We start from the raw sequence: 23,475 nt of genomic DNA, 5'->3' as shown, positions 1-23,475 counted from the left end.
TTGTGTAATTGGTTAACATTTTAATTGCTACTGTGTTAATATGATCAACTGTTATCATTTAATACTTACACTAATTAATTTTAATTAATCTTAAATTTTGACCTAAATTGTTATCAGTTTCTTGTTACAATTAGTATTTATTATCATGGTGACACCTAATTTAATTCATAGCTTTACTTTTAACCATTAGGTAAATTAAATCACAATTAAGTTATCATTATTTTGTTAATTTTCTGTGTCTATGTTAATTGTTACTTAATTTTTTGCTAATTTTTTTTTGGTATATTACATGTAACGATATTAATTGTAAATTATCATTGATCGACTTTTTTTTTGCTCTTGATTGTTTAAATTTCCCAATACAATTTAATTAATTAGATTGTAAAACTTTTTTAATTGTTGATTGTTTCCTCTTTTAATCATCTTCCATAAGTATAAATGTTTTTTTCCTCATTATTGTCAATACCAAATTAATTGTTTACCTTTAATTGTTTACCATTAAATAAACAGTTCTAATGATAACAATTTAACTTGATCACAATTAAGGCGCTTACCCCAGTTTTTAATTGTTATTATTGAACAAAAATGTTATTTTTACCCTAATCAAATTAATTAATCATTGAAAATTAACTTTTTTTTTCATTCTATCTCTCTTATTATCAGCAATTAACTATTGTTGATCAAGGTTGATTATTGTAATCATGTTATCAACCCGATTAAAGTTAATCAAATCAATTGTTAATCAATTTTCATGATAATGACTTTTGATGATTAAGATTAAGCATTGAAACATAATCAATTTATTGTTGACAATTAGCTGATATGAGTTAATTAATTAATTTGGAATAGGGAAAAATGATTTCAATTTTTTTTTCTCATCGAGGGTTATTGATTGTTGTAAAATTGTAACAATTTAATCGGACAATTGAGGACAATTAGAGACTGGTGGTTAATTTATAAGGAGCCTTGATTAAATTGTGGTTAATTGATTTGTCGAGGTGATAGATTTCAATCAACCATTAATTTAAGTTTTTTTTAATTAACTCTCATTCTTTGTGCTAAATAATCAAACTGTCAACAATTAGTGAATCAATAATTAATATTAGTACAAAAATCACAATTTAATGTCTATGTTGTAGGTTAATTATCATCTTAATTTAACAATCTAGTTGATTAACGAAATGATTAAATTTAACCAGATCAAAGAATTGGTTGAGTGGTGAAAATCAATTCTAACAATTTAATTATTCGCCTGATTGTTGAAACAATTAAATCAACGGCAGCTCTTTGCTGGGTATTGATCATGTGGGTGTGAATTGGTAATTAATTAAATAGAATATGTTAATTGTAACAATTAACTTTCCATCAATTTCCTGTTGACCTGTTGATTTTTTTGTTCACTATAAAAGTAAAGTTTTAAAACTATCGAGAGTTAATTGTAACAATTAACAGATTGATTGATTGAACCATAGTTAATAATTTGATAATCAACTTTGATTACTCATTCATAATAATACTTAATTCAATCAATTTACTTACTCTAAGAGTTAATTGTCATTAGACAGTCGGATATCATTGTCACAGTCTACAATCAATTAATTAACTACTATTTAGTTAATCATCTAATTAATCAGCATGTAATCTGGTTAATGCCTCGAGTTAATCATAATCAAGTATTTGTCTCTTTCTCTTGATTTGATTTGTTTTTCTTATCACAATTAGATGATTAACAATTAACATCATACCTCCAGCACAATTAATCATTAATTAGATTAATGAATTAAAGTTAATATGAAAGAAAAGTTTAAAAAGCAAAATAATTAAAAGTAATAACCTATGGAGAGAAGTTGTGATTAACTAATTGTGTCAATCATTATCACCATCAATTTGTGATTCATATGATAATTGTAACAATTAAAATGCTAGGAGATAAAGTTGAGGCTGTTTAATTGTTGTGGTGGAAATGATATTTAATTGTTCAACTAAATATCAGATAAACAGTTACAATCATGTATATGTTTAATTATCAGCATGATCAAAGTACAATTAGTGTTAATTGTTGTACAATTAAACCTGAAAATTGGTTACATTTTACTTTGATTATGATTAACATGGTTGATTAAATGTAAAATATAAATCTGATCATGAAATGATTAACTTAATCATCACTGTTTTGTAAATAATTGAAGGGCAAGTTAATTTCTGATTGTATCATTGGCAATGGAAGCGGAAATTAATGATTAATCAGAAATTAAAAATAATTTAATTGTGATAAGTCAAAGAAATTAGACTTTCCAATCAAATTAATGTTCAACAATTAACAAGTTGATTATCTTTTATTTGTGTATCTAGACAATTTTCATGTTAATTAAGTTAATTATGTACCAAAGTGAAAATGTCTCCTTGATTATATTAAAAAAAAAAATGAAGTATTACAATTAAAATTAACCATAACTCACTCAGAACTTAATTGTCACCTTGCAATTACTTGCAATGAAAAATGATCAAGTTAATTGTTCACTGAAAGCAATAGATTTCGCCCAATTAAGATGCATCTACAATTTAAATGGTTAACAATTAGATTAATAATTTTTTCAACAAACAATTTACTGATTAGTGATTATTATTAAAGGTTAAACTGTAGATTAACCTTTTAAGATATTATTGTTACCAATAATTTAGATTAATTAATTAGATTGCTGCTTTGTTTTCACACTATTTTATTGCTAGTTCCTTGATTTCTGTTGTAAAAATCTAATCACAATTAAATTAAATTGCAACCATGAGACTAATTATCCTGTTTACTTATATAATTTCCAATGTCAATTATAAGCCAATTTCATCTTACGATCGTTAATTGTACAGATAATCAGCAGATTAATTGTTTTGATTTTTGTTCGAGAGTAAAAGTTTTAATTTAATTTCGATTCTTTGACATTTAAACTCGAAAATAATTAAATTAAATTTCATTTTTTTTCAAAAAAGAATTTGGAACGACTTGCAATTAGTCAACGGTCCCTTCTTTCTTACCGCTGTTTGAATTTCATTTTTTGTTTTGGTTAATTTTTCAATAATCAATTTGAGTTTTGGACAATTAATTGATTGAGTTTTTTGTCCTTAATCAGTTTTAGATTTTTATATAGTCATAATGGAATCAATTATTGAACAGCAGAGGAATTGGCATGAAGAACGTGAGAGAGTTGAAGATACTATGGTTAAGGAAATGATGGCTAAGAAAACCAGTGTAAGTTTATTTTTCCATTTCCATTTTCACTTGAATTGTTTATTTAGTATTTAGATTATTAATTGTTTTGATGATAATTTGTTTTATTTCTTTTTCTTTATATTCTTTATAGAACAAAGATCAAATCAATAGTGAACATAGACTGAAAACCCTGTTGGATAGATACATTGAGGTGTCCCAAAGTTTAATCGATTCGTATGAGGATAAAGATGGTCTAAGGAAGGAGGAAATGGCCTCAATGACGGGTTCTAATGAGTTTTCTGAGTTTTATGGGCGTTTAAGGACAATCAAAGAGTTTTATAAAAAGAGTCCAAATGAATCTATTCGTCCAATGTCTCTTGAATTTGATGATTTTCTGAAAGAGCGAGAGACTGGTGGTGATCTGGTTGATTTTACGGCTGAGGAAGGATATGGGAAGTTTCTTGATCTAAATGATTGTTTTCTTAAATATCGTAACCTTAAAGGGATTGAGAAAATTAATTATCTCAAGTATCTTAGTCAATTTGATAATCTTTTTGATATACCTAAAGACCGAAAGATGACTACCGAGTACAAACAGTATCTAGAATCTCTTCTAGATTATCTCATGGATTATTGTTCAAGAGTTAAACCTTTATTAGACCTCGAAGATCAAGTTAAACAAATATCAGTGGAATTTGAGAAACAATGGGAATCCGGTAATTTTCCTGGTTGGCCTGTGAGTTGTTTTTGCTAATTACTAATTGAATCAAATCACCAGATATCAAATGTCAACTAATCTTAAGTTACTAATCACCAATGTTGTTAAATTTCCCTCTCTCTCTAGAAAGAAACAAGCAGTGCTTTAACTCGATCAGGAGCACAATTAGATCTTTCAGCTTTCTCATCGGCAGCAGAACTTGCATCACTTGGACTCGACCGTCTTAAAACCGCTTTGATGGCCTTAAACCTCAAATGTGGAGGGTAAATATACTTTCTCGTCTAGTTAGACATCAACATAATTAATGTCTAATCTAATGTATGTTTCTTTGTATCTCTAGAACATTAGAAGAACGTGCCAATCGTCTATGGTCAACAAAAGGTAAAACGATGGACGAATTGGATCCAAATCTATTTGCTAAAGGAAAACCTGGAAAAGTTCGTAAAAATGTGGAAATGGAAAAGCGAAAGGGGATCGCATTTCTGGAAGCACAGATCTACAATTTCTCAGAGATTTTATCAGAACAACGTCATGCAACCAAAGAGAATGTCCAACGTAAACAAGCTCGAACTGTAGGTGAGCGTGAGGCCTCCGATGAAGATGATTCCGATACCGAATCAGAAGACGAACCAGATTCCGAGGTTATTTATAATCCAAAAAATGTTCCTCTTGGTTGGGATGGTAAACCAATACCTTATTGGCTCTACAAGTTACATGGACTAAATATAACATTTACCTGTGAGATTTGTGGTAATGCGACTTACAAAGGACCAAAAGCATTTCAATTACATTTCGCTGAATGGCGACATGCCCACGGGATGAGATGTCTTGGAATACCCAACACGGCGCATTTTGCCAACGTAACTCAAATTGAAGATGCGCTTAAATTGTGGCACAAATTGAAAGATGAAAAACAAAAGGAAAAATTTCAAACATCAACAGAGGAGGAATATGAAGACTCTGAAGGAAGAGTTGTCACCAAAAAGACTTACGAAGATTTAAAGAGACAAGGATTACTTTGATTACAATTAGTGGCAATTTCCAATCAAAAAATCTTTGATTCTTTTGTAAATATCCTAAATCATTGACCAATCTCTCTCTCTCTCTTTTCAATCGTAATTAAGTAAACAATTAATACTTTACTGTACAACAATTTAAACATTAATCATAAAACCAAAACAACCACTTGACTGTCATTTTTAAATTATCCTAAAAAAAATTTTCATCATTATCTAATTGTCATGTTAACCGTTTCTTTCATCAAATGAAATTGATACTAATTTTTATCTTGTCATCAATCACTAATTGTGCCCAAATCGAATCAACAAGCGATTCTCCTTTATCACAATTAAGTGAAGCGACTTTAGATTTAGCTGTTTTTGTTGACCAAACTTTTATTGACCGATTAAATTCAACGGGAATTGACGAGATCAAATTTTTACGATATGCCCTTAGAACGATTGACCTACGATTCAACGAGCCAGCAATTAAATCTGATTTGTTTGCAAAACTTAATTTCCGGGTAGTTTATTATGAAGTAATGCTAAGTTTTTGGGAATCACTTGGTGGACAATTAAACGCAAATATGGCCCTCGCAAGGGTTAGGAGTTATTCAACCAGATCCCGAAATTTATCAATCTACGATTGGAGTTATTCATTATTTTTAACTGGGTAATTAGTTGATTGCTCGTCGTTAATTTAAGTTAATTCTTAATTTTTTTTGTAAAGACTCAATTTCGCCACAAAATCAAAGTCAGATACTGATCGCCGTCGAACTGATGTTTTAGGTAAATTAGATGAAAATGAGATATGAACAATAATCTAATTTGATTCTGATTAATTAATTATGATTTTAGGTGTTGCCATTGTGAATATTGTGTGTACTGGAGCTGCGCTCATAGAAATGACCAGTTTTGATGATTGGTGGGTTTTGATTCATGAAGTGGGCCACAGGTAAAGTGTCAATCATTTAGTTGAGAACAATTAATTTAATCTATTCTTTTTTGATTATTTCTAAATCATCAAAGTTTTGGAGCCTTGCATGACGCTATTAGTAATGGTGAGTTTAGTTTTTATTCAGATCATTTTGTGATTCTTTCCAATTAAGATTTACTCCAAATGATTTGACTTTATTTCTTTGATTGTTATCAATTTTTACTTAATTGCTCTAAATTTAAGATTGTGACGATGCTCAATCAATAATGTCCTCTGTAGTGAGTAATGAAAAAACCTACTGGTCACCATGTACATTGACAATGTTTCGCGAAAGACTCACGAGCAGGTAAAGTATTAAATGATAGACTAACACTCTGATCGAATCGGATAATTGAAAAAATTGTTTTCTTTTCGTTTCGGTGAAAATAGTAACACACGAGATTGTGTCACTCGAACTAATAGAAAAGGTGAACAATTAACACAATTCGATATGCCCACTGAATTACCAGGTCAAGTTTTCACGAACCAAGATATTTGTAGAATAGGGAAAAGTATTAATGCTCAGTTTGTGGCGCACGAATCTTGTCGATCAATAGTTTGTAGACTAAAGTGGTTCCAATGGACAACACTGGCCCTTCCTGAGGGAACTCCCTGTGGGGATGGTTACATTTGCTGTGCTGGAGATTGTGTCTCAATTGCTGATTGTCATCGATTTCTTGGTTTATCTAACTAGATAATTAGAATAGAAATTAAAAATTATGCTTGTTAAATAAAATACAAAATTTTCCCAGTTATAGTAGCACTTTTATGCTGTTTCGGTTTTGATCGCGTAAATAAACTGTACTTTTTTGGTTCCACAAGTTATCACGATGTTTATTTAGTTTTTGCGATGGAAAATCAATCTAATAAGAGTGAATGTATATCTGTTTCTAAATTGTGTATTGTTTTTCTTGTCAATGTATATATAGATTTTGTTTCTTTCAAATGGATTAATAAATGGGCTAATTAATGAGATTCAGGCTTTTCGTCAATGTTGGATTGTTGATTGCTTGTGGTTACACTGTTGTCGGCTGTTTCCTCTTCAGAAACTGTTGATGATCCTGAACTTGTTGGTTGTTCTTGATTAGATTCTTGGTCTTCTTTATCTTGAGTCAAATTTTCTTCAACTGAAGTATTTAAGCTATTAATTGATTCTATCTTAATTGAATCATTGTTTTCTTTTAAAGAGTCTCCACCACATTTGATATCATCTCCTCCATCAGTTTCCTCTTTTTGACCAGATGATTGAGATGAGTCTGTTGATGCAACAACAGAACTTTGGCAGGTCTCAACAGGTTCGACAATCTGTTGAGATGCTTTAGATTCAATTGATTCATCTAAGGTTTGATCATCTATGATTGAAGGCGATTCTTTAATATCTTCTTGATTCTTTTCCGATGAACTTTCACTAAGGCTTGAAGTAGATTCAGTAATTTCTGAAGTATTTTCTTCTTTGCTGTTAGATTCCTTCACGGAACATTGCTCGACGATTGCCTCCTTCCCTTCGTTAGTGGTAACATCATTAGGGGAATCCATACTGCTAAATGGTTTAAATGGTGTAAAAATGTAGCGCGGGTATCTAATTTGATTGAATCTTTTTCTGATTTCTCCTTCCCTTCGTTAGTGGTAGCATCAATAGGGGAATCCATACTGCTAAATGGTTGAAATCTGGGTGATTTAGGTGTAACATCATTAGGGGAATCCATACTGCTAAATGGTTTAAATGGTGTAAACTTGTAGCTCGGGGTATCTAATTTGATTGAATCTTTTTCTGATTTCTCCTGAGCTCCATCAGTTTGATCCATTGGTTCACCTTGTTCCACTACATTGGTTTTATCTTCGGCAAGTTTTGTAGGCTCGTTCGAATCTTCGGATTTGCTTCCGTTAGAGTCATCGTCTTTATCTTTGTTATCTTCAAAATCGGTATCGACTGATTGATTGAGCTCATTTTCATCATGAGCTAAACTTGGGGGAGGTGAAGATGATGATGAAGGTTGAGGTGAGGATTCAGATGAAGATGAACTAGACGATGATGGTGAACCTCCATCATAAGGATGAATATCGGATACAACAGCAAGTGGGGTGGATGGAGGTGAAGCGAAAACAGTGGTAAAACTATCGAGCTGTTGTAAGGGAGCGGGAGAATTGGGCAATGGTCCTTGATCTTGAAGAGGAGAACAGGATTGTGATAATCGACTGGAAATAGACAACCCGGGTGATGTAGGTTCGTTTTTGTCGTTTAATCCATTCATGAAAGCAGAAGACAATGGCGAAGATGAGGTTGATGAAGATGACGATGAAGGTGAAGATGAGAGAATATTGGAGGAAGATGAAGAAGGTAAAGGTGAAGAACTGCGATAAAAATCTCTTTGAAAGCATTTGGGCTCATTTTCAATATCTGCTCTTCTTGCTTCAACTGTTGATATAACACGAACATTTTTCTCTAGACCTCTCATAAATTTGTCGGATCTTTTATAATATTTAGATGGATCGGTAAGAAGCTCACAAATCCTTTGAATGGTAAATGGTGCTCCATAAAAGTAATCAAATTTCTCAATTATTTCATCTTTCATCTCTTGAAAATTGAATGATTTAACATTAGGTAGAACCGGGTTGTTTTCATAAGGATATTTGGTATTAAACTCATTGACCACGAGCTCAATTTTCTTCAAAATCACAGGTTTAATCTTATTCCAAGGATAACTATAAACAGAATCAAAATAAGATAATGAGAGAAAAAAAGAGGGAAGAAGAAGAAAAGATTAAAGTAAATACGACAAGATCTAGATTAATCCACTTAAACTCATGCTTACATTGTGTCACCGGATTTAGCAATATTGATCAGGAATCTTTCCAGACAATCAGGTAAACCACTTTCGCAGTCACGTCCATAGTTTTTTTCAAAATCTAAATGAGAGGAAACAAAAATGAAATTTAATTAAACAAAATACAAATAAACAGAGGGAAATGTAAAAAACAGGATCACTGATCATGTAACCGATCAAATTTTGACAACAGTGCAACACTTAACAGAAACAATATGAGATAAAGACAAACATGAACAGCCGAAACCCTCATCTAAACAAGGTAACCTTATTGGATATTAAGGATGAAAGAGAAAAAAAGTGAAGAAAATAAATGGAAACACCAAGATAATAATAAAACAATTAAACAAAATTAACCAGAAAATCTAATTAAGTAAAAAGGCAAGGTTTCTTTCTTTCAATAGAGAGAAAAGGGAGGAAAAAGAAAGAGAACAAGAAAGAGGAGAGTAAAAAAGCAAGACAGTAACAAAAAGAAATCTACTTACTCATCAATTCGTTTAAAACCTCTTCCTTATCAAGCTCCATTTTAATTAGTAAAAGTGATCAACAGAAGAACAATTAGGAAAAGTCACAACTAATTAAAATTAGAAAACAATTTAATTGTGATTAAAGACAAAGAAATGATAATATTTTGGTGGAGAAATTGATTGATAGTTACTCAGTTGAAGAGCTTTTGTCACACACCAGTCGAAAGTCTTCAGCAGATGTCGCCACTGAGAGAACATTGAACCAGCCAATGGGTGGAAAAGAACAAATTTAATCGGCCAATCAAATTCGACCTGCGGCTCATTTGAATGAGAAAAATTCTACCGAAAAGTTTACCGCGTTTTCTGCTGTCAGTTGGGAACATTTTTTGTTTACTTTTTATTTTCGCAACATTTTGACTGATTAATTTGTCAATTTCTTTATTTTTTCTCTTTAATTAGTTCAATAGTATTCGTAAAGCATTTGGTTTATTTTGTGGTTTATTTGGGCTTTTGGTTAGTTTGTTTACTATTTTTAGTCTTTTTCTCTTTTTCAGATTTCGTTGAAGCATCAGAATCAACTGGACCATCTTCCACTTGCCTTTTTCTCAGATATTTTGAATAATCTTTTGGACGACCTTTCTTTAAGCTTTCAAGGTTTTTATAATCAATTTTTGGTTCTCTTGATGTATCCTCATTCGATTCTGGATTCCAATCGTCAACATAATAGTATCTAAAATCATCAATATCTAAATCATCATCGTCTGATCCAATCTCAGTATCAATTGCATATTCTTCTGGACTTGGTGCTACTGTTTCACAAACTGGACAGACTCTATCCACTTCATCAAAACATTTTAAACAGTAAAAAGCTACACAATGTCGATTAATACACCTGGTAAAGTGTTCAGTATCGTCCGCTTCACCTGAAACACCGCAGCTGATACAAATTTTACCTTTACCCACCAATTTATCGTAAATTTTAGCTGTACATGGATTCGCGTACATCCAACGCTTGATTCTGGACGTTTTGCCAATCTCTGAATTGCCTCTTACCTTGGATCGTATCTTACTGCGATTTTCAACTTTGGCAGCGGGCATAGATGACAATATTCTGTTGTACAGCCAAGCAGCTCGAGCAAATTTTCTTGCTGGATACATGAAACCAGCGATCATAAAGCGAAATCGTAAAGCATAAGCTTCACAAGTTATAGCTAAAAATGCTAAAAACAAGAGATATGAAATCTTCTCATAGGCAGTAGAATCAGGAACAATTGGATCCGGAGTACAAGCAGCTAATGTGAAATTTTCAAACGGTTCGTCATCCACTATGGGAATGGACTTCACCATGGAAGCGACTGGCGTTGATTCTAAGATAAAAATGCGTAAAGGTGATTAAACAATTTTGATCTACTACGAAAATAAATTAATTTCCTCACCTGGCTTAGGATAAATCTTAATACCTGGTATGGCGAAGTCAGTTCCAGAATGAATGGAAAATTTTCTCATTTGATCTATTGGTATAAAGATAAGATATTCTAACAACAAAAAGAAAACGATAATTCCACAAAAGACTGTGTAAATGATCAAACTATTCTGTAATTTTCTCAATTCATCCGATGTCATGGTGAGAGACCAAGGCGAAATATAATGTTTACCCATTTTGAAGCTCAATGGAAGGATAGTTTGTTTACCAGATATCGCTCGTTGCCAATCAATTTTCTGAATATCCGAAGTGATATAAACATTATCAAACGAATCCCAAAGCTGGAAACGTTTCAAATACGACCAAGCTCGAAGTATACACAAAAATACAAGTAAATAATTCAACGGAGTAAATACGATAAGAAATTTCATGAAGATTGATAATCTATCATCCAGTGTGGAAGCGATGTCACGAAAACCAGCAGTCACATTACCAGATTCTTCGCTAGTATCATGTAAATCATCCTTTAGCTTAATTCCGGGGGAAAACATGCTTTCAAGTTTCTCTTGCAAAATTTCCCAAGCGTTTGTCAAATATTGACTGAGTTTCTTTATCGCATATTCAAAAATTTCATGGTAAATCTGGCCGAAAAATTGCCGCGTCGGTTCCAGCACTACTACGACAAAAGTATGTAGCCAGCAAACCGGTCTTAATACCTGTTGATATTCAGTTGATCAATTGACGATTAAATGGATTAATTGTTTACAAAGGACTTACATGACAAAGATGGCCGAACCAACTGAGATAAAAAACGCAAGTTGCGACAATTCCATCAACCGCGTCATGACATTTCCAGTCCATCCATTTAAATAAAAACATCAGAGTTTCACCAATTATCCTCATTACTGTAGCCATAATGTAAAAAATCTCATTTATCGAATCAATGAGATCCTTAATCCATTTGATAGTTCTTTTTATCGATTTTTCAACCTCTCTGAATAGTTGATTCATTCGCTTAGCAACGCTTATCAAAAATTTAATAACCGGATTCTCTTTAATCAACCTGACCGCTTGACGAGCTAAACTTTTGGCAATACATTTAATGGCTTTCCAATTTTTGGATAAATTTTCCCTCGTATTCAACACGGGACCGTTTATTAAGATGTTTATTATGAGGAAAAAGATGACATAACGACCTTTCGATGTCAACACGATGGGTAACAATAAACAAACTATAGTTCGCAAGTAAAGAGAAAAGGCCATACTTAAACTGGTAATACCGACGAGACTAATACTCTTCAGGATGAGAACAATTTTCGAGCTTGAATCAAAATTGTAAGAGATGATAAACAAAAACCAAGAGAAAAGTAAACCAATGATGAAAAATAACAATCGAACTGATTCCCGATGAGTGACCACGGTTTTGCAAATTTGCATAATCTTCTAATACATTCGCAACGGAAAAGGGGAATATCGAACAGTTTAGATAGAAAACGACCATATCTATAAAATCGCGAATTCTTGCCACCACCAAAGGCATTGCGTCTTTTGGCCCTTTCATAGAGTCGCTTGTACTTGGTGACTCGACGGTACTTGAGCCAAATTCGAATCAAGTGGATTATCATTCCCTTATTTCACTATGTGTACTAAAATTCACGAATGATCAAGTTGAATTTGAAGAAGAAACAAAAAACTGATCGAGTTAAATTAAAACAAATCTTCAGGGATTTTAATTAAAATGTTAACTTGTCTTGCTATTTACCGAATCCGCAACAATATGAAGATGGTTTAACAAACATATTTGTCCGTTGGTGGGATGGTTTTAATTATAATCAGTTAATTAACTTGTCAACAAAAAAGGGTTGATACTTACACTTTACATTCAACTGGTGGTACCTTTGGTTTTCTGCCGATTTCATCATTTGTTTTTGCTTAATTAACTTTAATCTTTCGTGACAATACAAACACTAAGTGTTTTCATCATTCAAATTTCCATTTTCTCTTGTGTTTCATCATTTCGCTTAGTTGATTAATTTAGAATTTTTTTTCTGTCATCTTATTCTCAGTGTTTTCTTTTGGTTCTCTTGATCTTGTTACTTAACCATGAAGGAACTTGAAGAACGACGGATTCCCCGACCTCCAAATGCTTTCATGTTATATGGTAAAAAAAATCGAAGGCAAATCGCTCAAGATAATCCAAATTTAACCAACAAACAGATAAGTAAAATATTGGGTGATAATTGGCGAAAAATGGGCGCAGATGATAAAGAAGTTTATCACCAATTAGCCAACGAAGCTCATGCAGATCACATGAAAAAATATCCAGGTAATTATTTCATTCACAATTTAAACTAATCCTCTATTATCCTGGTTAATCCATTCGGTCACCGATTGACCAAACTCACACTAACTCATTAAATCCTTTTGTGTTTACATTTGGATCTAATTAACTTCTTATGTTTACTCAATTCTCTATTGCATCATATTCCTAATACTCTGATTACTCTTAAATTTTTAATCAATTTTCTTTTCAATTTAATCATCCAAGGTTATTATTACAGTCCATTGGAAGCTCGTCAACGTAAAGCTGAAAGAAAGCGTAAATATTTACAACGAATGACCATTAGAAGAGCCAATACTGACCAGAATGAAAATGGACTTCCAAATGATTCAAGGTAAGTCTTTTTCTTTATTCAATTCAATCAGTGTTTTAGATATTTTTTTTTCAATGTTGTGATACAAACAATTAATTTTTCAATCCCTTAATCATTTGATTTTTTTTTATATTATACAAATTGTCTTATTTATATTTAACAATTAGTTCACCACAATTTATCTCGGAAAATTGTAACATTGTACCAACATGTTCAACCTCCAATCCAATTGATTCGTTGACCATTGATGATCACAATAGTAGATTTGGTGATCACTGTTATGCTTTCATTGAACCCGATCAACCTTCAATCCATCAGCATCATTCTGACCTTCTACCTCTTGACCAGTCCCAATTTCAACAACACCCACAACAACAACACTGGATGGAAGTGAGTCCCTTTTACCCGTACTTGCTTTCGCTTCCAAATGATTATCCAATTTCTTATTATTAATCAATCCCGATGATGAACCATTATTATTATGATTAGAAACCGTTAACTTGGACAATTTATCCTTATTATTATTATTATTATTACTATTAGAACCATTATTATTATTATCGTTATTATTATCAGGCACCTTTGGTATTAAAGTTGTTCGTATATTATTTGCTGAACCACTTTTCGACACCGATGCAGTTACCAATAGATCAGCACTTGGGACGGAATTTTTCAAAGTTCCGGTTTTCTGTACAGTTTTCTTATTACCTGTAATCAATAAGAGAATATAGAGAATATATTAATTACAACAGAAAATTAATCAATTTAACACAATTAAAAATTAAATTCAATCGAAAAAAAAGTAAATCAATATAATTGTTCATTTGAATAACTGGAGAGAAATGAAAAACCAAATTGTAATATTGGAAATTCATTCATTTGTTTATATAGTATTTTCCTATTCATATTTATCATCATGAATATGATACAATTGCGAATGATAATTTCAATAGTAATATTGATGATGAAACTTGAACATTTGTTTGCCATGAAATTCACTGATCACATAATTCATACTCGGAATGAACAATTTGTATGAAAATTATTCAATATCTATTTATAAGCTTCAAGTTTTATCATTATCGTTATGTTCATGTTACTGTTCATTGTTTTCATCAATATTGTTCATCTTTTGTTTGGTGAAATATATCATGTTAAATGAGATGTAGATTCACCCACACCCATCATCTTCATCATGATGATAATACAAATTCAATATGAGTCATTTAATGAATCGTAACAATGTTTATTTACTCGATAATTGTTATTACAACTTTCTGACCTTTTTGTTATTTATCCTTTTATAAGGATAAGGTTTTTGTCCCTGTCTTTTCATTCATAAGTTAAGTATGTCCACTTAACTACTAATACTGACCTCTGGTCATTAATTTATTTAATTGACATACTAGAGACTGTGATCATCATAATGAATCAATTGGATTAAATCAATGACCATGATAATATTTGGAAACATTTCTACACCAATTTTTAAATGGCTGTTGATTAATTAACTGAAGGTTTTCAATAGATTATCATTTAATTAATTGATTGAAATTACGATCAACTTGTTAATATATGAGAGAAAAAATTTCTACTCTTCAATTCAATTGTTTACTTTGATTTTGATTCTATACAATTAGTTGATTATCTTGGGTGAATTTGTTTCATGGTTAAAGGAAATTTCAATTTCTTGAATTACAAAACAAATGATCAACTTCATTGAACCATTGATGATTTAACAATCAATATTCACGATTAAAATGATGATTGATTTAAACTTTCGCTTGATTGAGATTCTTGATTGTTTAGATTATGATTGAGAAATCAATTCATCCGCTTTTCTATTATAATTATGTATCTTGTTGTTTTCTTTTGTTCAATCAGGTAAACAATTGAACTGACGATAAATATAAAGGTAAAGAATAGAAGATTTTAAATCAATACAAAAGATAAATTCACCATGAAAATTCAGAATTCATCTGATATTTGATATTAAGAATCATCTTGAAGAAAAGGGGGAGATTTATTCTCATTTGAAATGACAAGAAAATAATAGTTTTCAAATCAAGTTAATCTCGAAACAAAAATATCGAATTTTTTTTACCTAAATTTATTTCCAAAGTATCAATTCCATGATATTTGATAGCATTTAAACGCCTCGTGGTTGACCCAACCATACTTCCAGCAGGATGACCGAATCCACCTCCTTGTGGCCCAGAATTGACCGGAGTACCTGAACCATTTCCGTCCAATGGTGAGGCACAAACTCGCCTCCGTTGTCGGGGCAACTTTTCCCTTGCCTGAGTATGTGAATAGAACATGGTAAAATTGGAGACAATAACAGGAACCGGAAGAGCAATTGTAAGTACACCGGCAACTGCACAAAGAGCACCAATCATCATACCAGCATAAGTTCTGGGCACCATGTCACCATAACCAACGGTGGTCATTGTTACAATGGCCCACCAAAGGCCTTCCGGTATACTTTTAAAATCATTATGAGGATTTGTTTGTAATCTCTCAGCGTAATAAACAAGCGAGGCAAAGATAACAATACCCAATACCAGGAAGAATACAAGTAAAAATAATTCCTTAGCACTCGCTTTAAACGTATGTACAAGAATCTTTAGGCCACGAGAGTGTCGAGTTAATTTAAACAATCGCAATATACGAATGATGCTGAAAAAATCAAGAATATCAGCATTCTCAATTCCATGGGCTAATCTTTGGAGTAACATGTCCGAATAGAAGGACAATGTCGCCACCGCGTCGATTATGTTTATCATATCACAAATAAAATGCCATTTACAGGGTGCGACCTGAGAAAATCAATCAAAGGAAAAAAAATATCGAAATCAATCAAATCGTTATGAAGAAAATTGAAAATGATCGGATTAACTTTACAACCAAGATTTAAGATCAAGTTAATATTGAAACACAAATGAAGAAAACGGATATCACAGCAGTAACCTTTTAATTGTTGATAATCAGGTTAAATCAATTGAAACAATGTTTTGGTATCAAGATGAATGCACCGTTGATTTGATTGATTGATTGATTGCCAAGCGGTTATTTTGATGATGATGATGATGATCAACCAAATTACAAGTTTGTTATAAGTTGATTACAATGGTGAATGAATTTCAATTATTCAGGTAATGTGAGAAGTTGGATGAAAATATGAAAATAAGAAATAATTAGATTACAAATGTTAATTGAATAGACATGAGGATATGTAAACTAAGGAAATGAAAAGTTAATCAATTAATTTAGTTGTTAGGTTAAATTTTGATTGATTAATTAATCTGTGCGTGTTCACTGTAGATAATATTCAACAATTACACTGATTAATTAGTCAGTTTTTCAATTACATGGTTAATGAAGCTAAGGTTCAACAATTAAGATTATTACTCTTATTGTAATCAATTAAAGTATTACTGAATTCACATAGGAATTGAATATCGATAATACTATTTGCATTATTTAAATCGCTACAATTTAGAAACTAAATCAAAAAGAGAGAGAGTTGAGTGATATTAAGATTAAGATGACCGATGGCCATAAGGATGAAAAGGTAGAAATAGATTGAGATTAGCTTGGATTCTGTCAATCATGAAAATATCATGAAATGATATCAAATAACTGAGTAAAATATGATTACTATGGAGATTCTGTAAAGTAAAATATCAAAATCTGAAAATGGGGATAATACTCAGGGAAATTCAGAATTTTGACCAGACCATGATAGATGAAATGAAGGAGAAAATTCTGGTTCAAATTTTCAACATGATTTCTTTTCATTGAGCTTAATCTTCATACAAGAATTGACAAAGTGAATCTGAAGATTTATCAAGATCTTGACCTTTTTTCCTGAGGTTTAATTTAAAAGGTGGGTGATGATGTATCATGAAAGTGTTCAACTGTCTATCTATCAATTCCCATGAGCTGTCAATTGTATCATGAACAATGAGTAACAGAATTTTTTTTCTCCTTCTTCTATTTATTCATTGATAGTCATACTTAGACTGAGAATTATCATTATCATGCAAAATTTTGTTCTCAACACGGATGGAGAAAGAGAGGAAAAAAACACTTGGAATTCACTGTCAGGGTGATGAAGGTTGTTCATGAATACGAATGAAAGTCGAGGATAAATTTACCGAGTAAAACTGAGACTATTACATGATGATTCTGGTGATATATTTTTACTCAACTAAAGAAAGGAAAACAAGAATTAACTGATAATCTTGGATTGTCACACTAATCTGATGGATCAAAACAGTTGACTGATTCTCACAATCAAGTCAATAGGCTTTATATAGATATTATATCAACTACTGAATATGATTATCATGAAAAGTATCATGGAGACACTTATAAACTCACTCGGATGAATTGTGAATTCTGTTTGAAAAGTTTACATGAAAAGAGAAAGATGAACTTTTGAGAAAAGGGAGAGAAATTTTCATAGGAATATATCACATGTATGGAAATATATTATTCATGGGAATGAGAAACTGTCACCGATAATTCTGATTCATTTGATCATCATCATGATAACTTTTCACCATATTTGAAATCATCACCTTCATTGAATCAGTTCTAAGTGTTAACTTGATACCGATACTAATTCAGAATTCATGTTATGCACATTTTCATTCAAATTTCATAATTCAAGATGATAATCATCATCATATCATGTTGGTCATCTGAATAAATCATGAAAAAAAAAACAAAATTCTGACTTATATTTCATATAAATTCCCATGATGATACATAATCATCAATATCTTTCAACCAATGGTCAATCGAGATGGACAAACTGTACTACTGGAATGAAATATTCAATAAAAATCTAATATCATGTTGACCTTATCTACTTTTCAAGGTTAACTAAGAATTTCAAAACTGACCACCAATCGTATATAATATAACTTAGTTACTTTAAATAAACTATAGAAAATGTTGAATGAATCAATAGAAAAGTTTTAACAGCAATTAAGAATTCATTTTATTCAGAATCTCATCATGATAACTGCAAGAAAAAAAAGATTCAGAGACACAACAAAAATCCTATTAGTTATTATATCTCTCTCTCTATTTACTCAAATTGTATGTATATTAATACCCTACAAGGAGGGTATGCATTTGAATTATGTAAACAATTGTTTATCTTGTTCATTGGTGTATCCTGAAAGTATCATGATAATAATTTTTCTGTTTGAGTATTTGGTTAATGTTTATAACTGAATTTGCTTTTCAAATGTTCAACTTGAACACAACAGAAAAAAAAACAATTTCTATCTTCATGAATACCCTTGTAATTCATGATGATAAAGGACTTTGTTTGTACTATTACCTGATTACAGTGGATTTATATGTATGTTTGTCTCAAACTATTCCAGAACTATTTCAGAATCAATTTCATCATCTAGATCATTACGATTATGATTACCATGTATATCCGTGTTGTAAATTATTTAAATCACTTTAAGATTTCAAGTGATCAACAATTGATCAACATTAACCTTAACAATTTAATATTGAAATTCATAAATAACTGATTGTTATTACTGAAGGTAAATTCAAATTCAACTCAATTGATTTTGTATTACAATCAAGCTCAAAATTGTTACTACTCATTTTATTGATACTAAAGTGATTGATTTCAGTTAAGCTTATCAATTCTGATCAGTTTCACTAATTGTCTCTAATTGTTTTCAATCAGGTGAGTGGTCACTCTGTTCAGAGGTGGGTCAGTGTGAGAGTGGGTTGATTAATGGACTTACTTTTGCAGCATGAGATGAGTAAGGCTCGTCAAATAGAAGCCACAATTTAGGTTTAAGTTTTTGCCAACATGATAAATTACCTTTAATTGTTGAGATAATAAGATGATAAAAGTGATTAGTATTTGAAAAGTTGGTTAATCAATGAGAAGATTAAACAATTTATATGATAATGATTGATATGAGTTCGTTTAACGTCATATGAGATTTCAGGCAAATGATTACAATTAATGTGATCATGGCCATCAAATAAAATCTACTGTTAATTGTATTCATAATTATATTCAGTTGATAAATAGTAATTAATGAACAATGATCAAGAACTTTTGAAAGTGATAATGTTAACCTAAGAGTCAGGGTAATGATGATGATTGATAATCATAATTAAATTGTTACATTAATGATACCATTTATAATATGAGTTGGAAAGGATAACCAAGTAAATCAAAGTAATTATGAGTTCAAATGGTTTACAATTAAAAATTATCACCCTAATAATGAGTTAATTCACCAATATAAAGTATTTTAAATTGTCTATTAAATTGTTTGTAGTTGAAAATGATGATTAAGATGATGAGTGAATAGTTATCATTAAACTTGGCGGAGGAAAAAAAATTAATAAATTAACTGAATTGAAACAAAGATAATCATCGTTACTATTAAATTGCTTGAGATAATAGATGATGAGGATGAAATCAATTAATAATTATTATCAACAATTAGTCTACAGTTAGAGCTAAATTAGCCTTAATTTAGTTTTGAGTCTCTAACCTGAACTTAACAATCAATTTTCAATTGATACAATTAAACAGAGTTGATTAAATTTCTGATACTCATACAAATGAATGAAATATTTGGATACAAATTGAATTAATCCAGACAATATTTAAAGATAAATTAAACATTGAGATAGTTAATAATATACATGATGAAATTTCTGTTGATTATCATGATTAAATCGATGAAGACACAGGATTTCCCATGGAACTGGAATTGATTAAACATTAACTATACAGGGAGTGATATTATTACATAGCAGAGAAACAAAAGATTATTATATTTATAATCATGATCATTAATGTTATATAATAATCGAGACTAACGGAAAAAAATGGTTCATAAGGCTAATCAATAGCAATTAGAGTTAATAATAAAATTATTCACACTCTAATCTACTGAGTGATAGTCTTGGTCATGGAAATGTGATTGAGTAAGTTACATGGAGAGTGTGTGGTGGTATTGATAAAAAGGGGCCAAAGTTGAAAAAGGAAACAATCGGATTAATTGAATTTCATCATGGAGGCAAATGTCAAGTTCATGATCTGGTTCCTCAAGATTAAATGTAAACAGGGGATATTGTTTTTTTCCTTTTCTTTGTTAAAAGTTCTGAAAGTAGATTTGGAAACAGGGAGTTAAGGTGGAAATGGGAAAGGAAAACTTTTCGATATTTAGGTCAGTTGAACACTGAGAATGAAAAATGAAACTGAAAGAGGAAAAGGAAAGAGAATCATTTTCTTGATTCAACAACTTGATCAAATATTTGTTTACACTTAAATGAGCTTCAATGTCAATCTGAATGTTTCCTTATTGATTTTTTTTACTCAATTTTTTTTTCCTTTCGTCCTTTCTTGTTACTTCAATGTTTTCTGTTGATTCTTATCCAAGACTTTTAAGCTTCAGGGGCTTTGGTGTATTAGGAAAACTCAACGGAAAAGTCTCAAGGTTTAAAGGTGGAGGTTGTGGATTGACATTGGGATGAAAATGCTTTAGAAAATGTTGATCTTTCATCTTCATCATAACAAATTGGTTAGCTGGTTAACATTGGAAAAAGATTCATGGTAAATGGTCAAATTGTTGAGGTCATTTCCATCATATTACTTCATGTATATTATTGAATTTATCTTTTATTTCTTTCATCTGTTTCCTCCATTTTGACTTTTAATCTTCTCTATCATCATCATCATCACTATAAATGTAAGATGTTGACCAATACCTTTATGGTAGTCATCTTCCCAACCGAATTTTCTTGCAAGTTCTTCTTCACTTAATTTATCTGCATCAAGATCAAGATTATCCAAGATGGCGAGAGTTTGTTGAGTGTCCCTGTGAGCAGTATAAGTCATCCAACAACAAGGTTCAACCTAAGGAAAGAAAATCGAACCAAAGAGAGAAAAAAATATTAAAGATAATGAAAAAAAAAGGTAAATTACATAGACACTAACATAGTTAATCATCTTCCATGATGAAATGTTATCAAGAATCGCCTCTCGTACTATTATTTTTATCTCTTTCTCACTTGAACATTTTTCTTCCTCATCATTTGCCTCTTTCTCTCCTATTCCCATCATTCTATCACATCTCATCAACTATTCTTATTTTATCTTAGAAAATTCCATTCACTTCTTTTGTCTTTTCCCTTTTCTCATTCCATCGTTCGAGCAATATAATATTCCTCTTCATTCACTCTTTTTAAATGATAATATTCAACATACTTTTCCATGAATACTACACGTTCACCACCATGAAAAGCTCAATCAACAATCTCTCTGGGTTCTTTATTTACTTCATCAAAAACAATATTCTTTTCTTTTAAGAAAAGATAATATACTGAAAGGTGAAAATGTTCAGGGTGATAATTAGAGAGTAAGGTTAATGATTATAATACTTAATTTTCTAGGATATGATCGTCTATGAGGTTGAAAAGGTTATTCAAATTTTTCTCTCACCTGATTTGCATCCAATCCCCAGAATTCAAGTTCCTCCTCGAAAAGTGGTCCACAAACATTAGTTGGATAATGAAGTTTTCCTGTTCGATAATAATTTAATATCTGAGCAAAAACACCAGGATGTCGATCAAAGAAATATTCATTTAATATTGGATCATAATTGGCCAGTGATTCGGTTAATCGGGATAATCTTGTTGCTGGTATTTTACGTAAAGTTGTTCGATAAGTTTCAAAACGTATTCCACCAACATTGAGAATTACCCTATTATCAAGGTCACCAGTTCGATTAAAGGATTGAGCGTACATCATCATCACCCCAATTTTATGTTAAAATTGAGGTAACGAGAGTACTTAGCGCTCTGCAATGATCTTGATTTAATTGTATTCTTTGTGAGATGTTGATAATTATTGTTGGTGCAGTGATCACAGTAAATGTGCTGATTGTTGATTGTTGATAATGATAATGATGATATTGATGAAATGTATAAGGTGTTGTCAAGATGATGATGATTATTATTGTTGTTGTTGTTGTTGTTGTTGTCAATGATGAGCAAAATGATGATGATGAAAAAAATTGATTTTATCGATTCACTGGTAACCAAGGGTGACCTTTTCCACTGGTTCCAATGACAACACAATGGCCTTTTGGTCCAAATTCTTAAACTTTCAACCTTTCTCATCAGATTCCATTTAAATGCATTACTTCAATTGAACCAGAGAGGAAGGAGATGGTTTCACTTTTTTGCTTCTGTTTCCGTGTTACTTTCACCAATTCATCAAAATTGACATTAAATGAGAAACACATACACAAACAACGATCATATATACAGATGACAATTTAACGGGTTAACACAGTAAAGAAAACAGGAAACACACACACACACAAAGAGAGAATGTAAAGAAGAAAAAAATGAGTTCAACTTTTCAGAAGATTGTGACTCTCCTTTTCCTTTTCCTTCCAATGAATCCCAGGATCACTGAAGTTGAAACCTAAATGTAGACAAGAATATAAAAGAAAAAAAAATAATAGAAATAAATGGGTTAAAGTTGAAACAAAGAGAAGAATATATATAAGGAAAGGGGAACAAGTGGGAGGATGAGACGACAGAAAAGAACATTAAATGAGACGAAGATGGAGAGAGAAAGAAAAGGGAAACCCAGTGATTGACAGAATAAAACAATAGCCTAGACAAAGAGTAAAACACACAACCACCGACCATTGGAAATAAAAAGGTAACAGTTCTAGACGATGAGAAAAAGAAACAATCACAACTAAATTAAGGTTCCATGTCATTGATGGTATATATCAACCATCATCATCATCATCATCAACAGGGACAATCATTGTTCAACAATGGAGACAATTTCAGAGTTTTTCAAGTCACAGGGTAAGTTGTTGCTAAGTTCAATTATCATCTCCATGAAAAGTTGAACAATTTTGATGAGAAAAAAAAAAGATTCAATATAATATTTTTGATTGACAAGAGAAACATCAAAATATGGAACATCAAAAAGTCTGAGATTGACATTCAATAAATTCATTTGAACAAAAAGTAAACGTTGAATGGGAATCTTTTCGACAACAGGAAAATCATCACTCAACAATTAATAGAAAAATTAAGAATCAGAAATTAATCCAACTAATTAAGAAAAAGTAAACAACAATTAAATTCTAACAACAAATTTTTCTAGAAAAA

At 31.1% G+C, this 23,475-nt stretch overlaps 6 protein-coding genes and 1 pseudogene across 6 annotated transcripts; 3 read left to right on the top strand and 4 right to left on the bottom strand.

Moving 5' to 3' along the window:
- The first annotated feature begins 3,025 nt into the window (after window positions 1-3,025).
- LOC128392008 (splicing factor 3A subunit 3-like) lies at window positions 3,026-5,119 on the top strand. The gene is made up of 4 exons (XM_053351978.1): window positions 3,026-3,244; window positions 3,357-3,941; window positions 4,050-4,186; window positions 4,264-5,119. The coding sequence occupies exons 1-4, from the start codon at window positions 3,149-3,151 to the stop codon at window positions 4,943-4,945; spliced, it is 1,500 nt and encodes a 499-aa protein (XP_053207953.1). The 5' UTR covers window positions 3,026-3,148; the 3' UTR covers window positions 4,946-5,119.
- Window positions 5,120-5,187: 68 nt separating this feature from the next.
- Window positions 5,188-6,591, top strand: LOC128392010 (A disintegrin and metalloproteinase with thrombospondin motifs adt-1-like). Its single transcript, XM_053351981.1, has 6 exons — window positions 5,188-5,594; window positions 5,652-5,710; window positions 5,780-5,876; window positions 5,951-5,982; window positions 6,102-6,204; window positions 6,288-6,591. The coding sequence occupies exons 1-6, from the start codon at window positions 5,188-5,190 to the stop codon at window positions 6,589-6,591; spliced, it is 1,002 nt and encodes a 333-aa protein (XP_053207956.1).
- A 189-nt stretch (window positions 6,592-6,780) lies between these two features.
- Window positions 6,781-9,390, bottom strand: LOC128392012 (serine/threonine-protein phosphatase 4 regulatory subunit 2-B-like). The gene is given in 4 exon segments (XM_053351983.1): window positions 6,781-7,409; window positions 7,412-8,600; window positions 8,711-8,804; window positions 9,208-9,390. Coding segments are annotated over 4 exon segments (1,869 nt in total). The 5' UTR covers window positions 9,248-9,390; the 3' UTR covers window positions 6,781-6,863.
- Window positions 9,208-11,163, bottom strand: LOC128391959 (DC-STAMP domain-containing protein 2-like). Its single transcript, XM_053351923.1, has 2 exons — window positions 10,626-11,163; window positions 9,208-10,556 (listed from the first exon to the last, which is right to left on the bottom strand). The coding sequence occupies exons 1-2, from the start codon at window positions 11,161-11,163 to the stop codon at window positions 9,688-9,690; spliced, it is 1,407 nt and encodes a 468-aa protein (XP_053207898.1). The 3' UTR covers window positions 9,208-9,687.
- Window positions 11,164-11,536: 373 nt separating this feature from the next.
- On the bottom strand, window positions 11,537-12,237 carry LOC128391958 (DC-STAMP domain-containing protein 2-like; the record flags this gene model as incomplete). The annotated part of the gene is given in 2 exon segments (XM_053351922.1): window positions 11,537-12,066; window positions 12,069-12,237. Coding segments are annotated over 2 exon segments (699 nt in total), but the record flags the coding sequence as incomplete, so codon positions are not given.
- Window positions 12,238-12,381: 144 nt separating this feature from the next.
- Window positions 12,382-13,976, top strand: LOC128392011 (sex-determining region Y protein-like). The gene is made up of 3 exons (XM_053351982.1): window positions 12,382-12,938; window positions 13,161-13,287; window positions 13,434-13,976. Exons 1-3 carry the CDS (start codon window positions 12,716-12,718, stop codon window positions 13,717-13,719), a joined length of 636 nt encoding a protein of 211 aa, XP_053207957.1. The 5' UTR covers window positions 12,382-12,715; the 3' UTR covers window positions 13,720-13,976.
- Window positions 13,724-23,445, bottom strand: LOC128391957 (potassium voltage-gated channel protein Shaw-like; annotated as a pseudogene).
- Window positions 23,446-23,475: the final 30 nt, after the last annotated feature.

This window comes from Panonychus citri, unplaced genomic scaffold (genome assembly GCF_014898815.1).
Source record: "Panonychus citri isolate SS breed McGregor unplaced genomic scaffold, ASM1489881v1 Contig00135, whole genome shotgun sequence".
Taxonomy (NCBI): Eukaryota; Metazoa; Arthropoda; class Arachnida; order Trombidiformes; family Tetranychidae; genus Panonychus; species Panonychus citri.
Note: the sequence above shows the minus strand (reverse complement) of the source record. Positions and strands in the feature narration are given on the sequence as shown.

What these genes read in the sequence shown, in the direction of transcription:
- LOC128392010 (XM_053351981.1), top strand. Translation starts at nt 5,188, where the DNA reads ATGAAATTGATACTAATTTTTATCTTGTCATCAATCACTAATTGTGCC. An exon ending in TATTCATTATTTTTAACTGG is followed by an intron (nt 5,595 to 5,651) that starts GTAATTAGTTGA and finishes TTTTTTGTAAAG; the next exon opens with ACTCAATTTCGCCACAAAAT. An exon ending in CGCGAAAGACTCACGAGCAG is followed by an intron (nt 6,205 to 6,287) that starts GTAAAGTATTAA and finishes CGGTGAAAATAG; the next exon opens with TAACACACGAGATTGTGTCA.
- LOC128391959 (XM_053351923.1), bottom strand. Translation starts at nt 11,163, where the DNA reads ATGTTTTCCCCCGGAATTAAGCTAAAGGATGATTTACATGATACTAGC. An exon ending in TAAGATTTATCCTAAGCCAG is followed by an intron (nt 10,557 to 10,625) that starts GTGAGGAAATTA and finishes TTTTTATCTTAG; the next exon opens with AATCAACGCCAGTCGCTTCC.
- LOC128392008 (XM_053351978.1), top strand. Translation starts at nt 3,149, where the DNA reads ATGGAATCAATTATTGAACAGCAGAGGAATTGGCATGAAGAACGTGAG. An exon ending in TGATGGCTAAGAAAACCAGT is followed by an intron (nt 3,245 to 3,356) that starts GTAAGTTTATTT and finishes TATTCTTTATAG; the next exon opens with AACAAAGATCAAATCAATAG. An exon ending in TTAAACCTCAAATGTGGAGG is followed by an intron (nt 4,187 to 4,263) that starts GTAAATATACTT and finishes TTGTATCTCTAG; the next exon opens with AACATTAGAAGAACGTGCCA.
- LOC128392011 (XM_053351982.1), top strand. Translation starts at nt 12,716, where the DNA reads ATGAAGGAACTTGAAGAACGACGGATTCCCCGACCTCCAAATGCTTTC. An exon ending in TCACATGAAAAAATATCCAG is followed by an intron (nt 12,939 to 13,160) that starts GTAATTATTTCA and finishes TAATCATCCAAG; the next exon opens with GTTATTATTACAGTCCATTG. An exon ending in GGACTTCCAAATGATTCAAG is followed by an intron (nt 13,288 to 13,433) that starts GTAAGTCTTTTT and finishes TTTAACAATTAG; the next exon opens with TTCACCACAATTTATCTCGG.